This window comes from Lissotriton vulgaris, chromosome 7 (genome assembly GCF_964263255.1).
Source record: "Lissotriton vulgaris chromosome 7, aLisVul1.2, whole genome shotgun sequence".
NCBI classification, from domain to species: Eukaryota; Metazoa; Chordata; class Amphibia; order Caudata; family Salamandridae; genus Lissotriton; species Lissotriton vulgaris.
The window spans coordinates 543,102,801-543,120,801 of NC_141695.1; the positions used below are offsets into that span (position 1 = coordinate 543,102,801).

General features: G+C 42.1%; 1 protein-coding gene across 1 annotated transcript in view; it reads left to right on the top strand.

The window, feature by feature from the left end:
* ARHGAP44 (Rho GTPase activating protein 44) overlaps positions 1-18,001 on the top strand; it is a 524,893-nt gene that overhangs the window by 406,375 nt on the left and 100,517 nt on the right. Inside the window, exons 11-16 of the mRNA XM_086928736.1 lie at positions 94-205; positions 377-458; positions 4,012-4,092; positions 5,302-5,415; positions 6,112-6,203; positions 7,077-7,257. Of these exons, the coding sequence (XP_086784862.1) occupies positions 94-205; positions 377-458; positions 4,012-4,092; positions 5,302-5,415; positions 6,112-6,203; positions 7,077-7,257 (662 nt within the window). The remainder of the gene's footprint in view (positions 1-93; positions 206-376; positions 459-4,011; positions 4,093-5,301; positions 5,416-6,111; positions 6,204-7,076; positions 7,258-18,001) is intronic.

Sequence of the window (18,001 nt, forward strand, 5' to 3'; positions counted from 1 at the left end):
GTGTATCCGGCCCACAGTGTCAAATACGTAACAAGGGTGAGCATTTATCTTTACAGTTTCTGACCCTCACTCTTCTGTCTGTTTCATTTTAAGGGACTGTTCCGGGTGGCACCTTCAGCCTCGAAGTTAAAAAAGCTCAAGGCAGCTCTGGATTGCTGTGTGGTAGATGTAGCAGAGTATTCTGTTGACCCGCATGCAATAGCAGGTAAGTGTGAGCCGATGCTCAGTGAAGGAGCAAAAGGATCCTTTGATAAATTCATGGGAGACAGCGCTCTGCCACTCGCAGGCCAGACTCACTCTACTGACGGAAGCCAGAGGCGTTCACTTCTTATTCTTTCTCCTTGTAATGCATTCTTGATGTCCCTCTGTCTTCCAGGAGCTTTGAAGTCATATCTTCGAGAGCTTCCAGAACCCTTGATGACATTCGAACTCTATGACGAGTGGATACAAGCATCCAAGTGAGTCTTTATTTATGTGGTACAGCTATCATTGAGCATGGGGGGAATGTGATCTAACTCATTCATGCAAGCATAGTCTATATATGGGAATATTTGCCATGTTTGCTGACTCTGGTGTCGCTCGGAGCCAAGATAGCAAACAGCACTTTCTCCAATTCTTCCAGAGTCCTGAGACGTTCACAGTGATTCCTCCATCATTTTAAGGTTCAGTTTAACCTTTTTTATTATTGCCTCAAGAGATTAGCTGTTTTGTTGGCAAATGGGAGATGTAGTCAATCACCTGTCCGGCTAGTCTTGCGGGAGAGGGACTCCATCGAAGCTCTACCAACCGTTCAGTCATCAGCTCTCTGAGAATTGTCCAGAACCAATAATCCCGCCCTCTTTGCTTTTATTATCTGGGGCGCTATCATCACAGGCTTTTTTGGTGCCGCCCGCAGCCAAGCACATATTTTATGCGCCTGCAGGGCGAAAGATGAATTCATTTAACCCAATATTTAGGTGAGCAAATTCTTTATTTTCAGATAACACAGCTCGTAAACTGTGTTTTCTATTTTTGAGAGGTGCTGTCTGAGAATAAACCCCTTACTCAGAAAAATATTGGGTTAAATGAATTTACTTAACGCCCTGCAGTTGCATAAAGCCGGTGGTCGGCTGTACCCTGGCCAGTAAAGCCCATTATACGGCCCCTTTTTCTTTGTAAAGGCATTTAGGGAGAGCAAAAGATCATCTCTCATATCTCCTACTTCGATTTCCTAACCATGAACTCATATACAGATGGACCAACAGCCTTCACTAGTGGAATTGTGCTCTGTTTGGATAGTAGAATAGTGATTCGTGTCTTTCACAGTGCAGGCATCCAGTTTTCCTCTACTAAATCCACCAGTCAGATGGTCTCAGTTTGGCAAGTGATCTTTTGGGCCCACTAAGCAAAGACACATCTTTTCATTTTGGTTTTGTTTTAGTATGTGACCAAGTTTATATATGAAATACATGTTTCCTACAAGAGCAGATGCTGCCCAGTGCCTCTGAACTCACAGGTTCTGTCTACTACACTTCTCTCATCTCATGCAGGTAATATCAAAGCCACACATGTATCTATCCAAAGCACTACCACACTGCAGTTTATAATTCTAGTGGTCCTGGTAACTTATGTTACTGGGCTCATTGGAATTAACAGAACACTCCAAACCAGGGCCCAGATTTAATAAAATGTTGGTCCTGATTGCACCACTGTATAGTGCAGTCTCCACGTAAAATGCTAGTCGAGATTTACAGAGCCACACAAGGGCCGTTTTGTGTTGCCCTGCATGGATTTGTAAAAAAAAAAGTAATGCAATGCAGTGTCAGGTAGGCATTACATGGGTGGAGCATTGAGGCATCCATCCATCTATTTTGAAGGAATCCCAGATTTGATAAAGGCAGTACAACCTGGATTAACTTCCTCTTTACTGCAACAGCCATTGAAATTGGAATATGGCTCTAAGGAATCCCTTCCTTCACAAAAACAATCCTGCCTGTAACTCGGGTCCCTTTTGACCATGGCTCAAGGGGGCCTAAGTTGGTGCTACGCTCCCTGAAGTGCTCCAGTACTGTTAGAGAGCAGAAGTGTGCCATATCTTAGTGGATATGGCACATTACAGCTCTCTCCATTTCACACAATGTAGCTCAGCAAGCTGCCTGGCTGTGCTGCCTGCAAGGTTAGTAAATCCGGGCCCAGTATCTTGGGGGTATGTCGAGTTTGGTGAACACCAGACATCCAACCAAAATGTAATTGGATTGCTCTAAAAAGGACGAATTGAACATCCTCCAGTTTTTGGTTGATGCACGCAAACCAGCAAACTTTAAGTAAGCCCCTCACTTATTTCGGTATTTTCCTGGGTAAGTCAATAGTGACTCTTGAATACAAAGTGAGGAATCATTAATGGTTCTTGTCATTAATGGGAAGGAAGGGTGTAACAAAGAGAATTTGACATATAATCAAAATAATAAGCTTCTGATAGTTATATCCTGGGCCAATGTGCCAGTGGGGAGGTCTTTCTCTAACATGTCCAATTGTTGCTCGTAATGGAGGTCTTTCTCTAATATGTCCAATTGTTGCTCCTAATGGAGGTCTTTCTCTAATATGTCCAAATGTTGTTCCTAATAGAGGTCTTTCTCTAATATGTCCAAATGTTGTTCCTAATGGAGGTCTTTCTCTAATATGTCCAATTGTTGCTCGTAGTGGAGGTCTTTCTGTAATATGTCCAATTGTTGCTCCTAATGGAGGTTTTTCTCTAATATGTCCAAATGTTGTTCCTAATGGAGGTCTTTCTCTAATATGTCCAAATGTTGTTCCTAATAGAGGTCTTTCTCTAATATGTCCAATTGTTGCTCCTAATGGAGGTATTTCTCTAATATGTCCAAATGTTGTTCCTCATGGAGCTCTTTCTTTAATATGTCCAATTGTTGCTCCTAATGGAGGTCTTTCTCTAATATGTCCAAATGTTGTTCCTAATGGAGGACTTTCTCTTACATGTCCAATTGTTGCTCCTAATGAAATTCTTTCTCTAATATGTCCAAATTGTTGCTCCTAATGGACGTCTTTCTCGTAATATGTTCAATTGTTGTTCCTAATGGAGGTCTTTCTCTTATATGTCCAAATGTTGCTCCTAATGGAGGTCATTCTCTAACATGAACAATTGTTGTTCCTAATGGAAGTCTTTCTCTTATATGTCCAAATGTTGTTCCTAATGGAGGTCTTTCTCTAATATGTCCAATTGTTGCTCCTAATGGAGGTCTTTCTCTAATATGTCCAAATGTTGTTCCTAATGGAGGTCATTCTCTAACATGTCCAATTGTTGCTCCTAATGAAATTCTTTCTCTAATATGTCCAAGTTGTTGCTCCTAATGGACGTCTTTCTCGTAATATGTTCAATTGTTGTTCCTAATGGAGGTCTTTCTCTTATATGTCCAAATGTTGCTCCTAATGGAGGTCATTCTCTAACATGAACAATTGTTGCTCCTAATGGAGGTCTTTCTCTAACATGTCCAATTGTTGCTCCTAATGGGCGTCTTTCTCTAACATGTCAATTGTTGCTCCTAATGGAGGTCTTTCTCTAATATGTCCAAATGTTGTTCCTAATGGAGGTCTTTCTCTAACATGTCCAATTGTTGCTCCTAATGAAGGCCTTTCTCTAATATGTCCAAATGTTTGCTCCTAATGGATCTCTTTCTCGTAATATGTTCAATTGTTGTTCCTAATTGAGGTCTTTCTCTTATATGTCCAAATGTTGCTCCTAATGGAGGTCATTCTCTAACATGAACAATTGTTGCTCCTAATGGAGGTCTTTCTCTAGCATGTCCAATTGTTGCTCCTAATGGACGTCTTTCTCTAACATGTCCAATTGTCGCTCCTAATTGAGGATTTCTCTAATATGTCCAATTGTTGCTCCTAACCCTGGTGGAAGTTTGTTAGCTCAGGGAAAAAAACTCCAAGGTGCACTGGAACAGTCAGCTATATTTAAATTATTTTGTTAATTCACAATAATATATGAAACCAACTTTCCTTCCATAGCATCCAGGACCAAGACAAGAGGCTGCAGGCTCTCTGGAACGCATGCGAGAAGCTTCCGAAGACCAACTATAATAACTTAAGGTTTGTTACTGCATTATCAGAGACCATCACTAGAGGCTGGTCCTGTAATGGTTTCCTGTATTAAAGCCAACTCTCATCAGATATCATAGTCATTTTGTCTGAAGTCATCATAGTGACATTCATTCCATCCGCCCAGTGATATTCATTACCTAAAATCATAGTGGTAGAGAAGTTACTTAAATCATTCTGTTGCTCTGACCTGGATGTCTGCACGAAGAAGTGAACCCTAGACAGGAAGTACAATCAGATGACCCTTGAACCACAGTAGCATAACAAATAATGACATAGTGAAAATGAATCAACAAACTTCTTAAGGGTCTATAACTCCTTACTCCGTGATCATCCAAAATAAATCCCCCTTTTTGGCAGTTTCTAACTCCAGCATCTGTAATCTCTCTTTCACTTCATTTATTTGATTGGACACCATATGCTACAACTGTACAACTTGAAGATGCTACAAGTTTGCAATTTGAAGAGGTCATACAAAGTACACTGTTTATACCCATTCAGAAGTCAGAACCTTGATAACGCTACCTTAAAGAAACTTGCAACATGTAATTACGGTCATGAGAAAAGAGGCATTTTCAGATCTTTCTGTTGACCTGGCTCTGTGTTTCTGAACTCTTTGGGAACTATTTTGCTGATGGTAGAGTTACCTTTGTACCTGGTGTATTGACTGGAACTCAACCTGGCCACACATTCCAGAAAAGGTGTGAAGCAAAAGTATCTTTTCACAGTTTTCACACTGTGCAATGTGCTATCTAGACACAGTAGCAACGGCATGGGTTGGAGGGAGCCAGTAATGTGCCTCACCCACCATTTAGACTTCGTGACCAGGCAGCTCTCAGATTTTTTATTTAGTACCATTTACTGCTGCTGAAGCAATAGAGCAGACGCCAGGACACCCTGTTCCCAGCTGTCCAATTTCCTTTAAAAAAACATTATATAGTGTTTTTGCATTCCAGTTTACTCAAGTGTGAACCAACACTAAAGCACCTAGAAAGTATGAAAAGTCCAGAAGCAGAAACCTGATTTCCTCTTGCCAAAAATCAATATGGTCAACCTCGTTCTCTTCAGAGACAGCTATTGGGCGTGGTTCTGGCATTTGCATTCCTGAATACAGAATTGTTATTAGTGGGACTTCACATGCCAACTTTGTTACTGCCAGTCCAGAAACACAGCACTTACTATTCCACTGTTTTTTTCCAGATACTTGATAAAGTTTTTAGCTAAACTGACAGAATACCAGGATGCAAACAAAATGACGCCAAGCAACATGGCCATAGTACTGGGGCCCAACCTGCTCTGGCCACAGGCAGAGGGGTGAGTATGCAGATAGAACTGTGGGTACAGTCGTGTGGGCTAAGCCATAACATGGATGCTGGTCGACAACCTACACAGTGTCTTTTATGTCATGTATATTGCTTTCTGAGTTCAATCCTTTTCCCTGAATAGCTTAAGCATGCTCAATAAACTTGAGAGAAAGGGACTGGCCTTTAGAAAATCCCTTGTTTTGTCCAACAGAGAAGAGCAAGAAAGACAAGAGCTTAGGACAAGGTCTGTGATAGTTCCTAAGTCTATCCACCCACAGTCCTGTGCGTTGTCCTCAAATATCAGCAAAACTGCCCCTTTGCATAGGGGTATAGGCTGCCTCTGGCTGTTGGTTAGCATGGGGTGCAGAGGTCACTTACTGATACCACTAACTAAATTTGCTGGAGAATGGGTTTAGTCAGTAGCGGGAGGAGAGTCAGTACAACTACTAAATCTTCAGGGTCCTTTGCAGTGTACTGACAGATTACCCCATCTGCACATATGGATTATTTGGTCTCTCAAGTCTGCAGGTAGGCAGGTGGTTTAGAAACCTTCTTTTTGATGCTGATTCACCATCTCCCTCTTCCAGTCCAGTCTTGTTTTAGGCCTTTATGCCCTGCATATGAAAAGGAAGACTTGTTGCGAGATACACATTTTTTAAAAAATGAAATTGGTCTGAGCTGCTTTTCATACCATGTCTTTCTTCAGGAACATCACTGAGATGATGACCACCGTGTCCCTGCAGATAGTAGGAATCATCGAGCCCATAATTCAGCATGCAGACTGGTTCTTTCCTGGAGGTATTTTCTCTATTCCATTTTTGGCAGTAAATGATACTCTAGCATTACTGCATGCAAAATGTAGACAATAGTAAAAACTGTAAAATAAAAGGTAAATGTGTGCATGCATTCATGCGTGAGATCAGATAATTCCTCCTGGACACAACCTAAAGTTTTATGTTACGTAGCATGGATGGAAGTTTGAGGAAGCATAAAGCTGCACCCCTCTATCGAACTGGCCAAGATAAGAGATGCAAAGTCAGTGAACCAACTTACGTAGCATCACAGACTTCAAAGAGGATGTGGACTAACTGCTAGGGATGTCGACCACAAACCTGGGGAACCGGGTTACAATCTTGGCAGGCATGCTCAGCATCCTGTGATTCTGGGCAAATCACTTAATCTCCCTGTGCCTAACAAAAAAATTCATGTCTCCGTCTGTAACGTAACTGGTCCCCATGTAAAGCAGTCTGATACCTTCGGGTCAGGTTGGCGCTATATAAAACTCCCACCACCACCCCCAAAAAAGCTGTGCAGTGACTGCATGATCTTTACCAAGCAGCACAGTCATGGGGGTCTGCCAGAAATTATATTGTACTGCTTGTGGCAGTGGTGGTCCATTGCAGCCTGCTCCTGCTGTTCTCTGAATGCACTCATTTAACTCATGTAGCCTGGTCTCGGTGGCATGTGGAGACCAGGTAACAGATGTGCCTGAATGGTGACGTCTGCTCTGTAACCAATGCCCCCTCCCCTGCTTGGCTTAGATCATTTGGGCGTGTGCTTGGGTGTCTACGTGGCACCAGTGGTGGGGATTGCTCAGCATACTTTACTCTCTAACCTCTCAAAATGTGGTCTGACGCAGCTCCATACTAAGTTATTCTTTTTCTGGGACAGAGATCGAATTTAATGTGACCGGAAACTATGGAAGCCCAGTGCATATCAACCATAATGCCAACTACAGCTCTATGCCATCTCCGGACATGGACCACTCTGACCGAAAACTTCATGACCAGGCTCGACGCCCCCTCAGTGTTGCCACCGACAACATGATGCTGGAATTCTACAGAAAGGATGGGTAGGATGTGTCTTATTTTGTTTCTTGTCTAAAGCATCGCTTGTATATTCACTCACCGCGAAGCTGCTCAGTGTGTCGCATCAGCTGTTCATTGGGCAAGCACCAAAGAGACGAGAAACCATTACTCGCTGGATTCAAGTGGGGCTGGGACTCCCTTCCAAAGTCTTCCTACCCTTACTGAGATGGTTCCTCAGTATGTGTACTTTCCCTTCTGTATTGCACCCCTTTATCATTTTCTTTATCCAAAGAAAATTCCTACACTTCCTGCCCTCCACCCACCCCAAATGACCTCTATCCTTGTTGCTTGAACCCCAGACCTCTCTGTGTTTCAATGGTTTTCCAGCTGCCCAAACTACCTTAAGCAGGTCCGGGAGTTTGAGAGTCAGGAAAGTGAGGGGGCATCCTTATTTGTGAAGTCCTAAACATTAAGGAATGTACTTAGGGAATGTATTTAGGGATACGACACTGTTAAGATGTGACATCACTGTTAACTTCGAACTACCTGCAATACTTTCAACTTTTGTGTTTCACCTGCACTGTTAGTCCCACCTCCTCTTCTGAGTGTTTAACTTTTTATATTTATTGCTATCATTCTCGTAGGAAAACACAAAAGGCCTATATGGAATAAGACTTTAGGGCTGTTCTTTATCTGCACAATACAGTAGGGGCACTTTTGGTTAACTTGTATCTCTGTTCTCTGCTTTATATTCGCGCCCTGTCCCTTGAATTTTGACTTTTTAGACAAAGTCTTGCACTGTCTTTTACAAGCATTCTGGATGACTGTAACTAAAAAAAACGTAACGATTGTCCGTTTTATCCAATCAAAACATTTGGCAGCATTTAGACTTTTCTGAGTAAGGTGGAGATGTTGACGTTTTAGGCTGAAGATGGCTGATAGCCAGAAACCGGTCGTAGGATGCTTGATTCCGGTCCAGGAAAGACATGGCTTGGCAGTTCGGGCTGGACTGTTCCCATGAGGCACAGGGTCAAGACTGATTTGCATATGGCCATGTCTGAACTGGGGTGGTGTGGAGTGCAAAAAAACGATGGATTTAGGCCCAGATCTCTGTACTGGGGTGAATGTATGACATTGTTCTGCATTCTGTCCATCAACTGTTGTTTTTGACGTTTTAGGGTAAATCCTTTCATATAAACCTTTAATGCCTTGGGTTGAAAGAGCTGTTGTCCTTTGTTGATCCCAAACTCTTCAGGTAGAAACATATGCAGCATGCCATGGTCTTTAATAGGTCCTGAATATAGTCTGGGCTATCACGCTTTTCATGAACAAATACATGCCATGGTATGTAGCTTTTCTGACATTCTGATATCAGTGTAGGCCTAGACGTATAACTTTTAACTGACCATTGGAATGTTGGGAGCTTCATTGAAGACAATTAAGTGGCTGTCCGCCAATCATAGCTGGTATAAGCCTTCTGCTCTAACGCTACAATATTTATATTTCTGTTTCTCCCTTTTAAATTTAGGACATTCAATTCTCAGTGGGTGCAATATTCTAATGGTCATATTGGCTTCCGCCTTTGGCTCTACAGGTGTTCAAGGCACTTGGGTTCAGAGCCTGTAACAACCTGTATAGCCCTTGACAGTGGGCTAGTCAGCTATATTATACAACAAAGATAAATAAGTCACATGGGCTGCCAAGCTGATATCTGGTGAGAGAAACATACATCACACTAGGGTAGGACAATATACCACAGTGAAAAACATTGCTATAATATCACAAGCCTCTTAACCCCTTGTCTGCTGATGACGGAACCGCTCCGTCATCAGCTGCGGTGGCGCTGTGCTGATGACGGAGCGGTTCCGTCATGGCCCGCTCGGAACGCCTGCGCGGCGCGAATTTCGCGCCTGCGCTGAGCGTTCCATTGAGCGGGGCGGGCCATGACGGAACCACTCCGTCATAAGCACAGCGCCACCGACGCTGGTGACAGAGCGGTTCCGTCACCAGCATGCGGCCGCCGCGCGGCCGCCCCGCCCCTTAGCACTGCGACGGAATAGCCGCCGCAGTGAAGGGGTTAATGGCCTAGGATTTTTAACATGAAACAGTATGCAGCACATTCTTGTATATGTTAAGTGAAAGAAAAGGAAAGAGAAAAACGTAGAACCTACAGTAGGAACACATGAGGAAGGGGCTGCAAAATGCAATAGAATCCAGCTCATATGTTGTACGTTTAAATATATGATAACACTGCCCTGCAGAACACCGTCCATCCATGCTTTGCATAATGCCTCCCTCTTAGATGATGACCACAACTATATTGGCAGGAATTCAGCGGAGCTCATGCACAAGTGTCTGAATGAAGAAACCCAGAAAAGTGAATTAGATATGTTGAACAAATCAGTTCCAACATCGGAAGTGATCCTTTATAAACAATATATAAGGTGGATTCCTACATTGTCTCACTAGAAGTATTCCCAGGCATCCTTACCTACTGGAACAGTTAATGGTCTAACATATGGAAATACATTTTGCCTACTGGAACAGTTAATGTATAGAACTACATCCTAAGTGGACATCTACTAAGACAAAATGGTGCGCTGAGTTCCATGATGAAAACTAGTTGAAAATGATGGAAAATGGTTGCGTTGAAGGAAATACAGTTGGGTGCCGGCAACATTTCTTATACTGTTGGGAAAGTGCTGGTGGGAGCATTTAGGAAAAGACACAATTGGCGGTGGCTTTCATTTTCATATTTATATGTTTATTTATTTATAGGGCACACACTGCAACTCCCACTCAGCATTTAGTCTACAGTTAGTTTGCAGTGTGTGCAAACCTTAGGACAAAATCTATATAAAATCTGTAGACAACTTGGATATCAACCCAAGGATCAGAGTCACCACCACTTTCTTAGTCCTGAAAGAGAAGTATTTTTATGTAGACATTTCCTAAAGTGATCAACTGAACAAAACAAATTTTGTTGCACAGGCAACCTTTTGCAGATTTGTGGCCCCTGAAGATCCCAAGCAAGTGTCCAAAAACAACCTGCGAATCATGGGTGTATGTTGATATTTCGGAACCTGTCAGTGAGAACACTAAGGTGCAGTGGCTTGAAGATCATCCACTGTTCCACTTTCAGTCAATGCAGCTTTAAGGACAATGCATGTGACACTCATTGGGCTTGAAAAGGTTGACGCACATCACAGACACCATTGTCCAATCTGCTGGTGATCAGAGGTACCATCACAACCTCTCAATGATGGGGTGCGAGGAACAGAACAGCTCTCTTTTAGCTCCCATAAGTGGAGCTCCTTCGTGAACTACTGCTCTATATTGCTGTTAGCACATGTTAGCACCCCAACAACAAACAATGCTTTTAGCTTTTTTACTATAGGCAATCTCATGCTGAAAAATCTAAAGCTCGGCTTGTGTAGGGCTTGTAGTCCTTTTAGCGTCTATTTGGATCAAACGTGGACCACTGTGTAGCACCATTGAGGTGTGGAAGTGATCCTTAGCAAGGAAACCGTTACATATCCTAAGAAAACCTTGATAGTAAAATGGTCTACTCCATTGAATTAAGGGCGGCAAACAAACACATATTACTGCCCGTCTTTTTCTTTTCATCAACACAAGCAGCTCATGCTCTTAAGCAACTAACAAAAAGCCTCATAACATGTCTATCTACATGTCATCCAAGCTTTCAACCACTCCATGCAGCCAAAATACCAAGTGTTCCACTTCCTCTGGTAGAGTAGTGCAGTCAAGCGTGATAGATGGAGAACTTGTCGTCTGAAGAGCTTGATCGCACAGAGGCACACATGCCATGTTCATTCTAGGGGTTCCTCCGTATGCAAGCATGGTAGGTAACTTCTCTTTTCGTGAAGGCCAAGGGAACCTTGGTGCCGGGTCCACCAACGTGGCCCACTTGGGGAAGAGTTGCAAGAAGCAACCGGGCCTGAGACTGACTGCACGTCCTCTCGCCGCCTGTCTCTGCCATGTTGTTTCTTTGATGGACATTCATATCTGCAGTTACTACACCATCGCACCTAGGTCGACAAGACGAGATTTCAGTAGGTGCACATCCGAACAATCCCTTGTGGTGGACCGCCTGGGATATGCGCTGAATGAACAGAATAATTTCTTGTAATGTTGGGCTCAACAGCTATATCTGAACTATAGACAATGCAAATAAATCCCAAATAAGGAAAGTAGTTTCCTTAATTTGCAACAGGGAAATGATAGTCAAATACCTACAGGACTACTTTTATCCAGTCTTATTTTTTTGCAGACATCAGTTGTTTAGTTTCTCTTCTGATGTTTCTGGCCTTGGTTGAGATGAGCCAAAGCATAAAATCCAAGACTTTGCAATTTTACGTCACGCTTGATAGTGCAGTTGTCTGCATTTTCTACTGTTACCAATTCTCTAAAATATACATAGATTTGGAATTAGCTCCGCACAGAGAAGGTTATTTTGTCATTTCATGCTACTGACAGTTTCCTGCATCATTCCGCCTCCATTGGATTACTTGCATTGCCATGAGTCATTATTTTACATCACTAAAGTGAACTGAATCATCACTCATTGTTTACCTTACATATGCATTCAAAACGGAAACAATAGTTTTTTGGGGGGGGTTTCACTGCAGCAGGCTTATTATGTATTTTAACAAGCGGTTTACAAAAAATAGGCCTAGACTCTAGGTACCGCACCTATCAAACTGTAGGGTGTATTCCAAATAATTGGTGCTCAGATCAAGGGAAAACAGCCTTCTGGGTCCCTATAACTGGATATGATCCACACACTCCTACACCAAATAGATCCGCACTCACCATTTATTATTTTTCCTAATATTATCTTTTCTGGTCAAAACAAAATGAATCATTTTCAACGCTGGATTTGAGCTGATTTATTTTAGTATGTTTTAATTGGGAATCTACAATCTTTGGCTCCAGTAGTAACACTCATTCCTATTGGGCTATTTACAATGTGTTACTACCTTAGTCATCCAAAGCCTTTTAAGAAGACATTTCTCCATTCAGGATAAGGGTGTGGAGTGTAACTGTTTAAGTAGAATATTTAATCTGATGAAGTCTGTTGTCCTTTTGTCCTTGAAAAGCTGCTACTTTACTGTAATGTTGTGGTCAGAAGTACTTGTGAAAAAAACAACTGTAATGTAAAAGAGTCAGCCCACAGTGATCACTTGCACACCAAAAGTCACTTCGGCCTTCTTTTAAACATGTACACCATTAAACAATACACAACCAGAAGGTACAGGAACCTAGATATTAGCATTTCATTATCTGAAGACAAACTTTAAGCATTCCTTTGTCTTCCTAAGACATACATCTAAAGGATGCCTCATATGTTTTCTTTTGTTAAGATAAATGAAGATCACATATGTTGAGAGTATGAATGTTTTAGGGTGGGGAATAGCAATTTCAAGGAGATGATGTGTGTAACGTGGGACAAATGTCCAACATAGGTTTTAGTAGCTGGCAATGGCTTACATTTTCCATTAGGGATCTTAAAATAAATGGTTGTTCCTATTGAGCATGCGTGTACCCTGTGATTGTGGCTTGATTCTTGGCTGACAAACTGTTGAGTAAAGTCTGTTAAAGGCCTCAGTTTGTAGATGAGAAATGTGGAATGTTGTCTACTACTATGTAGCAAGAAAAAATATATTTTCTTACAGCTCCTGTTCTGTACAATTACAAGGGTTACATTGATCTTTCTGGATTTACCATTATATTAAATGAGAATTGAACTAGCCTTGCATTTTTATCAACCAAAACACTTTATCTTAGCATTTGCAGTCTGTGGGCCCGATTCACAGAACTAGCTTAAGACAAAATCCTAAACTTCCTACCATTTTGGTATTCACAGAAGGCACTTACTCATTTCGGGATTCACAGAAGGCACTTACTCATGTTGGTATTCACAGAAGTTAGGAGTCCTAACTTTAGGACTCCTAAATGCCTTCTGTGAATACCGAAAGTCCTAAAGTTAGGATTCTTCTCAGTTTAGGAGTAGTAAAGTTAGGAGTCCTAACTTTACTACTCCTAAACTGAGAGAAATCCTAACTTTAAGACTTTCGGTATTCACAGAAGGCATTTAGGAGTCCTAAAGTTAGGACTCCTAACTTCTGTGAATACCGAAATGAGTAAGTGCCTTCTGTGAATACCAAAATGGTAGTAAGTTTAGGATTTTGTCTTAGGTTAGTTCTGTGAATCGGCCCTTATTGTTGGCGCCGACAGCACCCTGCACTGATATTAGGAACGTAATGTAAACAGTTTAAATGATAATATCAATCAACATTAGATCTCTGGACTCGGAACGCAATGACTCACTGATTTTCTACTTCATTGGTAACTAGTGATTCATTGTCAAGGCACAAAAGTAACTAGGCTATCTATGATAACCATGCATATTCCTGATAAATAAAATCCCCCATTTAGAAAGACATGCCCGTCAAAATCAGAGGTCAGTCTCTCAAAGAGGCTGGTTTTGAATCCGCTTTAAAGAAACTTGGGTGATGATAGAGTTATTTGGTATCAGCAACGATATAGGCTCACCACCCTTCGAGAGAGTCACAAACGTATTCGGCCAACCAACTAATTGAGCCTTTGTTTTAATGTGGTTACTTGGTAGCTGCATTTTACTTCATCTTTCACAATGGAAAGCTGCTAACCTTAATTGTTTATTTAAACTTTTTCCTGCATCTTCCATCCCATTTGATCCTAAGACTTCACCCAACCCTATCCTCCCGAATTCCCCGAGGGCCTGGCTGCACCTAGCACTTGCAACTGAATCTTCCACAGTTTAGTCAACTGATACACTAATTCTTCTTGTGTTTCTGTCCATGCAGCCTTAGGAAAATCCAAAGGTATAGTATCTTATCCTAGCTACTAGACCATCTTCAGCCTAGAAAAGGGTTTGTATTCCTGTGGACACCAAGACAAGCTTTGCTACCCATCTGCAGCATTGTGTTATATGAATGTGAAGCCCGATGTGTCCCAAGCTGGAATCTGATTGGCAGTGCATTGCCTTATGGTAATGTCAAGACCATGCTTCTTGCTAGTGAGCGCTTCTTCATGACATCATCCTCTCATAAAGCAAAGGCACATCCTTATTTCTCCTAACTCTGCTTATCATTGGATGAAACATGCTAAGACTGATCATTGCATTTCACTTCAAGTTGCTTTATCCATGGGCCTGTCTAATGGAGTGAAGTATCCTGCAGTGCAGGACAGTACTCAACTCAGTTGAAGATAGCGTTGCTTTTTAGGTCTCGCCTATGACAGCAAATTCTATACATGCGCTCTTGCTTGTGAGGGGTATTGGTTATAATAAAGGGCTTGGAGCCTACACATTGCTTACTATCAGTTGGCTTCACTGTCACTCTTCTTTGCTGCCTCCTAATTGACCAGCGGTGCTGGGCATCAATTCCTTTCTTTCTCTGGAGCATGGACCAAGCATAGATAACTTCCTCTTAATTAGTGTCCATCTTCTGATTGCACTGTGATTGAAGTACTGTTTCTTTCACTGCTGCACTTTTAATATACCTATTTTTTAATATTATTTCTCACAATACACTTAAACGTTTCAGGATACTTCCTCTGTTTCCAGTTCTCCTGCCGCTTTCTTCATTTGTTCTGTTCTGTTTTCAAACAAATTTTTGGACGTTGCTTATTTACAACTGCATCTTTTGGCTTGCACAACTAAAATAAAATTAGTTTATGTGGGTTGGATTAAGCCCTTATAAAGTATAAATGCCAAAGTAACAGCTCATTTACACCTTGAAGAATCTTGTCACTGCACACCAAATTTCGTTGCATTTCAGCCATTTATTGTGTTGATTTTAAGTTTGGTTCTTTGCTTAAGTTACTTACACCCACAACTGTACTCCCCTATGGCATTCTATTAGATGCTACTCCACTCCACCCCTATCCACTCCTCCCCAATCTATACCATTCCACTGCACACTATTCCACTCTATGCCATACCACTCTATGCCGCTCTTCACCATTCCACTCTACTTTATCTATGCCACTCTACTCCACACCATTCCACTCTGCTCTATGACACTACACTCCAATTTATGCAATTCCACTCCACTCTACGGAACTTTACTCTATGCCAATTTATGTCATTCTACTCCATACAATGTCACTCTGCGGCTCTCTATTCTGCACCACTCTACTCAACTCCACTCTACACCAAGTGACTCCACCCCATGCCACTCTACTCTACCTCACTGTATGCCACTCCACACCACTCTATGCCACTCCACTCCACACTACTCTGCCATACGCCACTCTGCTATACACCTCTCCACTCCACTCTATGCCACTCCACTCCACGCCACACCACCCTCTGTGCCACTTTACTCTATGCCACTTCAATTCACTCCATTCCACACCACTCTGTGCCACCCTACTCTACGCCACTCCAGTCCATGCCACCCCTTTACTATATGCTACTCCACCCACTGCACTCTACTCTATGCCACTCTACTCTGTCTCTCCACTCAATACCACTCCACTCTACACCACTTCAGTCTACCCCACTCCTATATGCCTCTCTAAGCCAATCCACACCACTCTTTTCCACTCTACTCTATGTCCCTCTATGCCATTTAACTCCCCCCATGTCACTCTATTCTGTGCCACTCTATGCCTCTCTCTGCCACTCAATGGCAAGCCACTCTATGCCACTCTACTCTAAAACACTCCACTTTGCTCTGTCTCTCCACACCACTTTATGCCAGTCTTCTCTACACCACTGTATTCCACTCCACACGACTCTACTGTCACTCCACACTACCCTAAACCCCTCTATGTAACTCTACACCATTCAACTACATAGTACGCCACTCAACTCTACCCTACACCTCTCCACTCTCACCACTCCACTCTACTGTGTTCTACATTACTCCATGCCACTCATTGCCACTTCTATGTAGCAAAACAAAGGCCAAAGCTGAGAAATTCAATTTACCAGCAAATAATTTACGAGAGTAGCTGTTTTGAATAGAGCAAAAACAACTTGCTTAAGGTATAGCAACGTACGAGATTTATTCTCTTTTGTTTTTAAATTTTTGTCTTCACTTATTATGACACTATTTTAGTGCATGGAAATACAAACAAATTTATGTACAATATATACATGAACAAACATAAATCACAGTGAAACATTTACACACTTCATACATGCTTGGCCATTCAATCATACGAAACACATTCACACAAACATGACCTAAAAGAAACAAAACAAAAACAATAGGTCCACGTATTGGTTATAAATCAATGGAAAAAATCCTTTCGTAATTTCAGTTTTTAGAGTCTTAGCAGATCAGAGTTCAAAGAGAGTATCCACATCTCTTGTAGATAGTGAAAGGGTCGTTGTGAAACCCCAGTTGTAAACCAGATACGGGACAGGGTCAAAAACCGACCCTGTCCCGTATCTGGTTTACAACTGGGGTTTCACAACGACCCTTTCACTATCTACAAGAGATGTGGATACTCTCTTTGAACTCTGATCTGCTAAGACTCTAAAAACTGAAATTACAAAAGGATTGTTTCCATTGTTTTATAACCAATACGTGGACCTATTGTTTTTGTTTTGTTTCTTTTAGGTCATGTTTGTGTGAATGTGTTTCGTATGATTGAATGGCCAAGCATGTATGAAGTGTGTAAATGTTTCACTGCGATTTATGTTGGTTCATGTATATATTGTACATAAATTTGTTTGTATTTCCATGCACTAAAATAGTGTCATAATAAGTGAAGAAAAAAATTAAAAAACAAAAGAGAATAAATCTCGTACGTTGCTATACCTTAAGCAAGTTGTTTTTGCTCTATTCAAAACAGCTACTCTCCAAAATTATTTGCTGGTAAATTGAATTTCTCAGCTTTGGCCTTTGTTTTGCTACATAGTTTTGTTGGACTCAGCCTGCTGAGATAAGAGTCAAGGCCCTTGTGTGTTTTTTGACTCATTGCCACTTCATCAGCGGCGGCCGGCACAGGTAAACGCGGTGGGGGTGCGGTGGGGGAAAGTCAACAAATGACCAAATAGGTTTAATTAAATAAATAAATATTACCATTTACATTGACTGTCAACTTCGCCCTGCCCCGCCCCACCATGCTTACCTGTGCCGGCTGCTTCTGCATTTCCTTCTATGCCACTCCACTCTATGCTACTCCACTCTACACCACTCCACTCTATGCCATTCTATACCACTGCAATCTGTGCCACTCCACTCAACGCCACTCAACTCCAGTACGTTACTCCACTTTAACCAGAACACTCTTTTGTATGCCCCTCCATTCTACGCCACACCACTGTACTCCACTCCGTTCTACATTATTCAACTCTACTCCATTCCTTGCCACTCCATTATACACCACTTTATTGTACTCCACTTCACTGCAATCTACTCTACACCACTCCACTCTATGCCACTTCACTCTGCCCCTTTCTACTGAATGCCACTCTACGGCACTCCATTCCACTCTATAACACTCAATGTTACTCAATCAGTTAATCACTCTGTGGGTCTTGTAGAGCTCATCTTGTCACCAGAGGAGAGGGGGAGGTGGGTCTCCAGGTGATGGTTGGTTGTGCTAGCCTCAGTTGTAGAGGTGGTGGTTGAAAAGCCAGGCCTTGAGCTGTTTCCTCAAGTCCATCAGAGATTTGGAGGTGCACAAGTGGAGGGGAAGGTCGTTTCAGGACTTTGTGGTGGGATAGGAGAAGGAGCGGACTCTGAGGTGGCTGCAACGATTGTG